Source organism: Sinocyclocheilus grahami, unplaced genomic scaffold (genome assembly GCF_001515645.1).
Source record: "Sinocyclocheilus grahami isolate Dianchi unplaced genomic scaffold, SAMN03320097.WGS_v1.1 scaffold517.1, whole genome shotgun sequence".
NCBI lineage: Eukaryota > Metazoa > Chordata > Actinopteri > Cypriniformes > Cyprinidae > Sinocyclocheilus > Sinocyclocheilus grahami.
Genome location: NW_015505696.1, coordinates 422380 through 434879, shown reverse-complemented (window position 1 = coordinate 434879; position 12500 = coordinate 422380). Strand labels below are relative to the sequence as shown.

Sequence of the window (12500 nt, the reverse complement as noted above, 5' to 3'; positions counted from 1 at the left end):
TCTCTCTCGCACACACACACACTCTCTCTCTCTCGCACACACACACACTCTCTCTCTCTCGCACACACACACACTCTCTCTCTCTCGCACACACACACACTCTCTCTCTCTCGCACACACACACACTCTCTCTCTCTCTCTCTCTCTCTCTCACACACACACACACACACACACACACACACACACACTATAAATGCAGCTCAAATATCCCAAAACAGTTGTCATGTCAGATTTCATGGGGAAGTATCATCTTTAATGTGAGTTGAGACTTCTGTAGAGCAGTTGAACTTGACCGCCCTGTCAGACAGGAGCATTCACTGTGTTCATGATTACAGCATGAGGAGGTTTACATTACACACATCGCTCTGGTTAAAGGTGCCACTTTGCATTTCATTGCTGTGCACTGCTCTGAGAACAGGCCTTAGAGAAAATTCTAGTTTGTGTATCATAGATACAGGGGCTTATGTTATTGTATGCACGCTTATATATTTCTTTCAGATGTTTTCTGTGAAGAGTTAATAGCCTCATTCTTGTAAGCGCTCTCTTGATGTCTGGCTGCTGTATAATGGTTTGTAATGTGCTTCCGGAAACGCTGTGTTAAGCGACAAAAGACATTCAGAGTGAGTTTAGTCAGTGCAGTGGTTTGGACAACTCCCAGGATGTTTGTACTGAAACGATGAAACAATGCACCTGGTTTTTTCACAGTGACCGACCTGCATCTTTCATGGCACGGAGCTTGACATGTTATGGCACGGATTCAGGTCCATGTTTTGAAATACAAACTCTTCCATTCGTGAAAATCAATAGAAAAGGATGAGATTCCCATGGGCCTTTTTACATTCAGCTTCCAAGACTTTTTCCCTGCACTTACAGGTCCGTTTTTCATGGATCTGCTCAATTATTTAACGGTTTCTCTCTAAGCTCTTGTGCTGGAGAGCCTTATGCAGCATTAATGTCACATTTGCCTTATGGTTTCTGTAGCTGTTAATCTTTGTGTTAAAGTCAACTTGAAATCAAAACCGACTTTATTGTTGACTTTGAGCACACAAAAGCTGCTTGATCTGATTGTTTACGATTTCAAAACGGTGGAAAATACGAGAAGGATGGTACAAAGATCTCCTCTCATGGCAATCTAGAGGCTTTGTTTACCCGGCTGCTGTTGCTATAGTTCTTCTCTTTGGGGTTTTACAGCATTTAAACATCAGCAGCGTTTAGAAGTCGCTGACGCAGCGACCGATGCTGCTTTCTTGGAAAGTGTCTTGAAAGACCCTGGGAGGAAAATAAGCTCATTTTAAGGAGTAGTTCACCGCAAAATGAAGATTCTGTCATTGTTTTCTCATCCTCACGACCTTCTAAATGCATATTCTGCTATTTTCTGTGCCTTACGAAATGGGAAAGAATCTTTACCCAGCTTTTGTACAAAACAGACAAAAAACACCATAAAAGAACCTCAAAACTTTTTGTTTTTTGTTGAAGTAATTCTTTAAATGGCTTGCTCTACTCAAAAATGAAAATTCTGCCGTTTACTCAAACCTGTATGAGTTTCTTTGCTCTGCTAAACACAAAAGAAGACATTTTGAAGAATGTTGGTAGCCAAGCAGTTGCACAGACTTCCATAGCATGGGAAAAAATAAACAAAATGACTATGGAAGTCATATTGGTTATCCTCATTCATTCTTCATAATGTCTTCTCCTGTTGAACACAAAATAAATTCATACAGGTTTGGATCTTGTGCTCTTTTAATAATCATATTCTAGTAGCATTTCATGGTCGACTAGGTTATAAAGCTGCTTCACACACATGCATGAACCGTCAGCGCAATAAGTGTGAGCAGAAGAAAGGCCTGTAATTAGGGCTTTTATTAGTTATACAACCGTTATCACACCCAGAATTAGTGAACTAACTAACACACCCGTCCTAGAGGTTTGCTCATTCACGATTCAGTTATGAATGAAAGATCCTACACAAGAGTTTTAGACCACAGAAAGCTTGATGAAGTGCCGTTCCTGTTGTTAACCATTCGATTAGTCCAAATTCTTGCCTGCATTAGGGGAATAAATACATTTAAGCTAAGTCTTCCATCGGTGTAACATGTTGCAGCTCAACATATTTAATGAAATCTAATCAAAAAGTACCAAATTATGATTCTTCCTCGCCACAAAGTTTTGGCCGTTCCACATATTAACTTGGAAAGCGTTATCTGCTCAAGACTTGAAGACTAGATCAATGTAGATGTTTATGTGAGGTGAGGAAGTTAAATCTTTCTTGTTGTATATATTTTTAAATGCCGCTGCACTTTACTGTATTGCACATCAAATATGTTCTGTTCGGCCGTTATTGTGTCATGCAACATTTTCACATTCATTGTCAAATCTTTTTTTTTTAAATCATGCATTGTGCCAAATAACATCTTAACCGTGCTAAATGTTCTAATGGTTTTTGTTAGTCATGGGAAAGTTCCCATAGTTTGCACATTTCCCACACTAGAGGCCAAATCCACATAATGGCCCAATCCTTACAGATTCCAGCAGCGTTGGTCACAGCGTCGCTCTGATTTAGGGCTCATATTCCAGCGACGGTTCATTCCACTTGAGTAAGCAACTAAAACAATGACCTTGATTGTCATTTGTGCATTTTTACATCAGTTGCACTAATTCTACGTTAAGCTGCTTATTTTTGTTTTCTGTATTATTAGTCGGGATTTTTCCTAAAGCGTCTAGAATATTATGTCCAGCAGAACATAATGAGCTCAATTGGAGCGATTGTTTTGTGGAACAGATGTCATTATGCATTACAGTTTCATTGTACAGTATATTTAAAAGAAAATAATTAAGAAGTGAACATTATGATATGGCAATCAGTATGCATTGAACAAACCAAAGCTCTGTGGCTTTAGAAGGTAGTAATGCCAAAAGATGCTACATTAGCAGCGGGTGCTCATTCCCACAATACATCTGCCATATTGGAAAGGTCAAGATCCATAAAAGTGCCGTACAGTAAAAGGGTTCTTCAGCTTGTAACAATAGCAGAACCCTTTTTGGTGCTAAAGAACCATGCTTTGAAAATGCTATATGGGACCTTAATGGTGTTATAAATAACCTTTTTAATGATGGTATATTTTCATTTATATTAGTATAATTATATCATAATATTCATATTATTTGCATATATTATTAATATAGTTTTTACCCCTCTATATGCCTGGTGTTACAGTATCTTGTAGCGTCTATCAGGGTTTTACATAAAAACAACAGCAGCATTTTGTCATTTAGGTACTTTTATTTTGTAATGACATGTGAACTCGTAATAAAAATGTTATCTACAGTTATTAGCAGAATACGTTAATAAATGAGCACCAGAAAATCAGTAATGAGGTGCTTTGACAGTTATAGATTTGAAAAACAAAAATGCAGGAATTTAAAAAAAACTAACTCTAACGCAAAGAAGCATTTTTCAGCATAAAAGGGCTCTTCAGGATGCTATGCTTCTAAATAGAACCGTTACTACATGTACAGAACCTTTAAAGAACCATCTTTTTTTTGCTCATATTTTCATAAGATCTGGTTTGTCTTAAAAGTCACACATTTCTGCGTATTGAAAGTGCATGCTAAATCAAATGAGAACTCATGAAACACTCTAGTAAAACAATATGGTGAAAACCTTGACATCATAACCAAACGTCCTGCTTTTGAGGTCACATGACTGTCCCAAACATGACCTCTCCAACAATAGGCCCTGTCTAGACCTGGAATGTGATGCACGGGAATTCTGCAGCATGTATGTCACAGACGTGAGCGGGATGTTTGGGTGATGATGTCACAGTGGTGTTTTGTCTTCTGGCGCTATGCAACAGAAAGCAGCACCTTCTGAATCACATACTGATACTGGCGCTATCAGATTCACACTCTGCTTTCACTTTGACAGGATTTATGTAATTACAAGATGACTAATATGAGCTGTTCACATCCTCAGACTCGTTTCTATGGCAGTGTTCATCATAACACTAAAATGAGTCATGTGTGGCTTCATTGATGACAGCGGAGCACTTAATCGCTCATTAATACACATCTTTATGCTCTCGCAAAATACTGAATACATGCATTGGCTAATATAGTAATGTAGAGGTTGCTACCAAAAATAAATGGTCATGTTTCACCTCAAAAACCAAGGGAGGAAAAACAAAAAACAAAATATGAAATAGATTCGTGAGATTCCCCCAGTTAGATAGAAAGCTCTACACATATTCCCATTAGACATTCATTCATTCATTTTTTATTAGCATTTTTTATTTGCATATATTATCATGATAATTATAATGTATCTTCAGTAATACACTCGGATGTTTTACTTTTAAACTTTTTTTTGCAATTGTCATTATTCTCAATGTTCATTGTTATTATATTCTCATAAACGTAATGTAGTATTTTTTTACTTAATGCAAAACTATTGTTTATTTATTGTGATTTTACAGTTGAAATTTGCGTTTTCCCAAAAGCATCGTAAGCCTAAATAGATCTTGGAGACATTTGGTGCCAAATGGAGGGAAATGTAGTTGCTTTTACGTGTTGTTAATGGTTAAGTGGGAGAAGTCAAGTTTTTTTCTTAATTTTTTGTAACTTTTTAAAAATTTATTTTATTTTAAATGTTTGACATTTATTTCTAGTCAGAAACTTTGGCATGACGCAGCATAAGAGGAGTTAGTAATGGCTAATGGGATCAATCTGCACATCCTGACTGAAAACTATCATCACAGAGAGCTTTCCATCCAAAGTTTATAGTGATTTCTACTTAAGCTACTTAAGCAAAGTAGTGCTTTGCTTCTAGAATAAGCACTACTTTTTTTGATTTGCGTTTCGCACAAAGAAATGGTCATTAACAAGTTCTTCAGTGAGTTATTAACACTCCCTCATGGCTCAGTAAATGTCTCGTTTCATTCACAATGCATTGCTCTTCAGAAACCCGGGATTTCTAGCCTAATGAATGATTTATGCAGAAGCGTAGAGAGTCTTTCAACAGGCGATCTAGGATGCTGACACAGACATTACAGCAGCTGCTCCAAAAATACACCAGCTGCATCTAATGCTGATTTCATAATGGCCCGCTTACTGTTGAATTCCAGCGATTTAAACCTTTCTGAACTGCTCTTTCAGACAAGGTGTGAACACTGAAGTGAGTGGAGGATTATTGCGATCATATGGCCACACCTGAATGATAAAGTCATCATTAGTCACTGGATCGCTCACACACACACACACACACACACACACACACCACACCCCACACACACACACACACACACACACACCACACCAGTGTCGACTCAGCTGATGTCACAGATGCTTCGCTCATGCGTGTAATTTTACTATTCATGTTGTGAAAAGAGGTTTAGTTTGCTTAAACGGGCTGAAAAGCAAATTTAGCCTTCACAACAAAAGTGTAGGATTTGACGTTGCTTTATAACGTCAGGGTGATGGAGTTGTGTTTTAGGGATCATGCTTTTAGATATTAAGGCAGGCGAACATATATTTGTTGGTGGCCTTTAACTAGTCGTAACACTCCCGCCTTAATCACAAACAAATATCTACCAACCAATGTTTGCAGAAGAGCTTTCCGCCTGACCGTTCATGAATAGCTTGATAACATGTAGGTTAAGAGAACACGTCTGTCATTTGTTTTTTGCTTTCCAAATGATATTTTATCCTCTGGTTTTCCATGTCATCAAATGGTGCTGGACATATATACTTATATGTCCCATTCACATAGTATCCGTCCTAAATAGTATTTGAAATTACAGTTAGTGTTCATTTTGTCAGCTATTTTTAATTTAGTCTTGTTCTTTTAAATTAGTCTTAGTTTTAGGTTTTAGTCCTGGTGTCAAATGTACTTTTTAGTTAATATCATATTTATTCAACCTTGTCCTGTTTTTGTTTAGTCAAGTTTTAGCCGACTAAGGCCCGGTTTCACAAACAGGGCTTAGCTTAAGCCAGGACTAGACCTTCGTTAAAATTAAGAGATTTTACAACTTTTACAAAAATGCCTTGGAAGAAAACATTACAGGTGTGCATCTTGACACAGAACAATGACACTGACATATTTTAAGATATGTCCGAGCAAGATATTTTCATTTGAGACGGTTCAGCTTAAGCCTTGTCTGTGAAACCGGGGGTAAATGTCTGAGCGTTTTAGTCAATGAAAACGCTTTGTCACATTTTCGTCATGCTGTATAAAATTAAACTGGTAATTTTATTTTATTTTTTGCTCAATTTTAGTCAAAAAGATTGTTGTCATTTGAGAAATTAATTTTTACATTTCAGGTAGTGCACTTTCACCAATAAGCACAAATGAATAGAATGTGGACTCATAGACATGGCTTATTTTAGCTCATCTAGTGTACATTCAGACGTTTTAGTGTGGTTTTGCAGTCCAGCTGCGAGTTAGTGCTGTTGTTAAAAGTATACTATTATTGTTGTTGTTGTTGTTAGCGGGAAAAAAGCACGCAACCTTTGATTTTGCTCATCGATCTTGGCCTTTGCAGGTTTGTGTGTTTGAGTCAGCTTTAATATTCAATTTTATAAATATATGCACCCGGAGTACAAATTAGAATTTATATATATTTGTAATCTTTGTTACTATTAATAGTACTAGTGAATAATGATTGAATCTTTTACGGCAGCAACTTTCTCATTTTGAAGCAATAAATGCATAGCATCAAAATGAATTTGTTACCATTTAGATAGCACGACATCATCATTATTTAAAAAATAATTAGCAATAATTGGTTATATACTGCATATTATCATTATAGTTGTTTTAAGATATTCATCATTCATATTATGTATTCATATTTAGTTATTATTATTTAATTATTAAGCATTTAAAATATTATTTAAAAAATAATAAATAATTAGGTTACACTTTATTTTAAGGTGTCCTTGTTACAGTGTAATTATACATATAAGTACTGAGTAATATTAATTAACTATATTTACTTACTATATGGTTAGGGTTTGGCTTAGGGTTACTTGCATGTAATTATGCATAATTAATTGTTATTATAATAGTAAGTACATGTAACTTGTAACAAGGACACCTTAAAATAAAGTGTTACCAATAATTATTATATATTTTATATATGCTATTGTTGTTTTCAAGATAATATTATATAAGAGGAATATATTCATGTATGTTATGGATTCATTACTGTAGTCTAATTGTAATTATAGTTATTATGTTAAACAGTGCTGTGCATATAAATTATGGGGAAAATACTGTCTCCTGCTATCAGCATCAGTTCAAAAGTGTGTGCGCGTGTGTGTGTGCGCGTGTGTGTGTGTGCGTACTTGCATACATGCAGAAATACAACACGTCAACCCCCAAAGTGATTTCATATCTTGCATGCTGAGTTTGAGTGTCAGATGTCTTTCCATCAGTCTCATCATCACTCTAAAGTTTTATGTTTTTTGCAGTCTCCACATGTATGACCTCCTGTAAGAGGGTGGCTCCTCCTCCTGTTCCCCCTCGAACCACCTCCAAACCCTTCATCTCCGTCACCGTGCAGAGCAGCACCGAGTCTGCGCAGGACTGCTTCCCAGACCACCACGACCGCAAGAGCGAGGTCAACAGCCAATCAGGACGCAGCAACTCCTCCGACAGCCTCGACAGCCTGGCCAAAGGGTCACGACCCCAGCTTCCTGTAGCGCCGCCCCGTGAACCCCAGATCCCAGCGGCTGTGGTCATCTCTCCCAAGCCGCTCCGAGAGTCCCATCATGAGCAGGTGAAGGCTGCAGACGAACGCCCTTTAGACCTCGTCCCGCGACGGAAACTCTCCTCCATTGGGATTCAAGTGAGTTTAGTCTGTCACACACTTTAGTACGAAAGGATTTGAATCATTGAATGTTAATACATGATGTTTCATTGCCGTTTGCAGGTCGACTGTATTCAGGAAATCCAGGCTAAAGAAGAGACGCCACCATTGGCCAGATTCCAGTCGATCGGAGTTCAAGTGGAGGACGGCTGGACGTGAGTTTGTTTCGCTTACTGTTTCTTGCTCGCTGTACGATAAACCCTGTAAAGTCTCCGAAACAGAACTCGAGAGCAGTGTTAATTTTGTCAGCTATTTTTAATTTAGTCTTAAGGCCCGTTCACACCAAGCACGAGAACTATAAAGATAACGATAAAGATATAGTTCTAAAAATCGTTCTCAATATTAAAGAATAGCAGAGTCCACACCACAACTATAACGATAAAGACAAAGAGAAGCGATATCGTTGGAATCACTTTCAGAACGATTTTTTTCCAGCTGATGAACGATACAAACATTGACAGCCAATCAGAATCCATCCTGCTATATCGAGCTCGAGAAATTAAAGCGGCAGACGCACGTGCGCTTAGAATAAACAGACGATATCGTTCGCTGGTGTGGACGCTACTATCGTTATCGTTATAGTTATCGTTCTTGGTGTGAACGGGGGTTTAGTCCTGTGTCAAATGTAACTTTTAGTATTTATCATATTTGGTCAACTTGTCCTGTTTTAGTTTTAGTCGGTGGAAACATTTCATCAGAAGTTGCTCTTTCACCAATAAGCACAAATCAATAGAATACTGACTCGTATGCATTAAAGCAATAAGCCCCAAGAAGCTAAGGGAAGCAGAGTGCCTAAAACCCCCTTAGCTGTTATAAATTCACTGTAAACCATGGCTTCACAGGGTTTATTGCTTTTATAAAACGGTTATTCCATATACGTAGTAAGGTTTCACAAAATAAAACGGAGCAATTAGAGGCTAAATAAACAAAGGCTTCAGATATACAACTCTGGTTGGGGGATTTGAGGTCTTGATATCTGGCAACCGCAAACATGAACGCTCGCATAACAGAGTCTTGTACAGCAGTCTGAAATGTTTTGGCTCCACTTTATTTTCAACATAAATAAAAAGGTTTTGGTAAAGTTTTTGTTCTTTTAACTACATTTTAGTCTTTGCTTTTTTCGTCAACGATATTGCATGTTCATTTAGTCTCAGTTATCGTTTAATGACCTTGTTATCGTCTCGTCATCGTCTCGTTTTTGTCAGGGGAAAAAACTTTGTTGACAAGCATTTTTCGTCATAGATTTCGTTAAGGAAATTAACACTACTCGAGAGGAAACAGACACTTTTTCAGCAGCCTTGGACCAACCAGCTCTGTTTCTGAAAATCTGAACAGAAAAACTGTATAAGACTGTAGGGAATCCATGCAAACAATGCAGTGATTGCAATAACATTATTGTAATAACAATGCAATTACTATATAGATATATATATACATATCACTAAGTTTTTTTTTAAAGAAAAGAATAAGTTTTTTTCGCCAAGGAAGCATTAAATTGACCAAACGTGACAGTAAAGACATTTATCATTCAATTATTATAATTCAATTATGATATAATTATACAAAAGTTTTCTAATTCAAATAAATGCCACTCTTTTGAACTTTTGAAAAAAATGCATCTGTTTCCACAAACATATTAAACGTTTTTTAACATTGATAATAGCAGCTCTGCCATCACAGAAATAAATTACATTTTAAAATATATTCAAAAAAAAAAAGTTATTTTAAATCGAAATAATATTTCTCAGTATTACTAATTTTACTGTATTTTAATTAAATAAATGCAGCCTTGCTGAACCGAAGATGCTTTTTTCAAAAACATTTTTTAAAAATCTGACCGATTCAATCCAAACTTTTAAACGATTTTGAACAATATTAAAATTACATTTTTATAATTACATTTCAAATGATTTTATTATTGTTACGTTTCACTTAATTATCGAAAACGTTAATTGAATAATTTTGAATATTTCTTTGTCAAGTTTAAAAGTTTTTTATATTAATTAATTTTGAAGTGGCATTCTTAGTGTAGACTGAAAACAACTAATTGAGATCTACTCAACTTCTTTTAAAATAACGCTCTATCCCGCTTGTCTTTAATTTTGTCTCCGTGTATCTGATGTCAGTTCATGCCAGCATCACTGGCCTGTGAAGACGCCAGAAGCCCGAGCCAAACTGTAGTCGCTCGACGGGACACACGTTTCCATGCGTCCGCTCAAATATGGCCTAGTTTCTGCAGTTCCTAGTTAAACTGAATCTAATGGGAGACTGTGTGTAGTTTAGTATGTCTGGAGTTGGACGCGTAATTGATATGATTTTTAAGTGACCTCATTTGAACTGTGAGGGGTAGGGTTGGTGTAGGGCAATAGAATATATGGTCTGTACAGTATAAAAACCATTACGCCTATGGGATGTCCCCACTTTTCACAAAAACAAACCTGTGTGTGTGTGTGTGTGTGTGTGTTAGTTTCAGCCGCTCCAGTAGTATGGCCTCTCGACAAGAGACGGACTCAGACACGCAAGATCTCTCGCTCACATCGCTGACGTTCCCATCCAACTCCAAACACACCGAGAAGAAAGTCATGGTCAACAGCGCCAGCCAATCGGTGGACTCTCCTCCGCAGCTCTCCCTCGACAACGGTAACCATGACAACGATGTCTCTGTGACGACCAGCGGCCCCTCCCGACAGATCCTGACCCATCGCTCGACCACGCAGAGCAGCTCCTCGTCCTTCTCCGAGAGTCTGGATCCGGCCCTCGACCCGTCCTCGCTGCCGCCGCCCGACCCCTGGCTAGAGAGCGGGAACGGGACGGGGAATGGGGGCCCCACCCAGCCGCTGATGGGGGCCACAGCATGCCGGCGGGACGGTCACTGGTTCCTGAAGCTCCTGCAGGCCGAGACGGGCCGGATGGAGGGCTGGTGCAGTCAGATGGAGAAAGAGACCAGTGAGCACCAGCTCTCAGAGGAGGGTAAGACCGCATGAGTGGACCTCGGACTGTTCTGTCTGTGGGGGGCCCTCCAAAATTTCCACAAAAAAAATCCCGCCAGCATTTTGAGCGAATTCTTAAACACCGCTGATTGGCCATTGTGTTCACGTGCTCAACAGATTTGTCTGTGATTGGCTACAATGATCGTCGCTTCACGCTCTTCACCGAGCGCTTACACAGATGCACACGGGAGCGTCTATCAGCGGATCCGTCTATGAGCAGATATATTAGGGATCTGCTGAGAGACGCGGCTTTCAAACGGTGTTAATAAATCTAAGTCTATTAAAAATGTTTTTATGGTTTTAATGGTTCTGAAATAAAGCTCAAATAAAATAAAATAAAATATAAATATTAGATGAAACTATTATTACTAAATTTAAAATGAAAACTAAGTGTTATAGTACATTTACTAATATAGTAATATACTAAATATTAGATGAAGATCTTTAAAAAGTTGAATGGAAATTAGACATAATGGCAACTAACTGAAATCAAATAAATTTAAGTTGAAGTACTATAATTACTAACTTTAAAAAAGCTAAATACAAATGTTTTTTAAAAATCTTTAAAAAAATGACAAAAGCACATAAAAATTAATAAAACAAACTAAAATTTAAATTTAAATTGTATGTATTAATATACAAAAAATTAGATTAAAATATATATTTTTTAAAGTAACAAAAAACTAAAACTGGGAAGTGTTACTTAAATATAAGTTTAAGTTGAAGTACTATAATTTCTCAAATTGAAATAAAAATTAATTTAAATAGAAGTATTTCAAATTAAAATGACTAAAAACAGAAAATATAGAAATAAGAGCTAATTCAAAATATTAACAAATGCGGTAACACTTTACTTGAAGGGGTGTGCATAAGACTGACATGACACACGTCATGAATATGAAGGAGGGTTTATGCATGTTTATGACAGCTGTCATTAAGTGTGATTTGCTCAGTTATGTAATTTTTAATGCAAAGATGACATTGTTTGACCTAACCCTAACCCTAACCCATAACAAAGACATCTCAAACAATGTCATCTTTGCATTAAAAATTACATAACTGAGCGAATGACACTTAATGACAGTTGTCATAAACATGCATAAACCCTCCTTCATATTACACATGTCATGATTATGAAAGTGTCATGTCAGTCTTATGCACATCCCTTCAAGTAAAGTGTAACCACAAAGACTATAATCGTATATAAATATGACTGAAACATCACTGCTGTGGGTGATTTTAAGTGTTTTTGTGATTTCATTAGTTAGACCTTTTAAAGTGGCACACAGCGAAACTTAAGAGAATTACTTACATTGTTTCACGGAGTAATTAATTGTTAATTACATGTGTTCTTCACAGTCTCTGTTTGTCTGTTATATACGCCTGGTTTAGTTCAGTAGTTTTCCTCAGCTCTTTCTGCCAGTGCTTATAGATCTCTCTCTCTGTGTGTCTCTCCCTCTCCCTCTCCCTCTCCCTCTGGTTAATTACATGTGTTCTTCACAGTCTCTGTTTGTCTGTTATATACGCCTGGTTTAGTTCAGTAGTTTTCCTCAGCTCTTTCTGCCAGTGCTTATAGATCTCTCTCTCTGTGTGTCTCTCTCCCTCCCTCTCCCTCTCCCTCTCCCTCTCCCTCTCCCTCTCCCTC

At 37.4% G+C, this 12500-nt stretch overlaps 1 protein-coding gene across 3 annotated transcripts in view; it reads left to right on the top strand.

The window, feature by feature from the left end:
- LOC107554879 (disks large-associated protein 4-like) overlaps positions 1–12500 on the top strand; it is a 107666-nt gene that overhangs the window by 89640 nt on the left and 5526 nt on the right. For all 3 annotated transcript variants that reach the window (XM_016237518.1, XM_016237517.1, XM_016237519.1), the window contains 3 exons: positions 7468–7844; positions 7929–8020; positions 10333–10835. In XM_016237518.1, coding sequence (XP_016093004.1) covers positions 7468–7844; positions 7929–8020; positions 10333–10835 — 972 coding nt within the window. The remainder of the gene's footprint in view (positions 1–7467; positions 7845–7928; positions 8021–10332; positions 10836–12500) is intronic.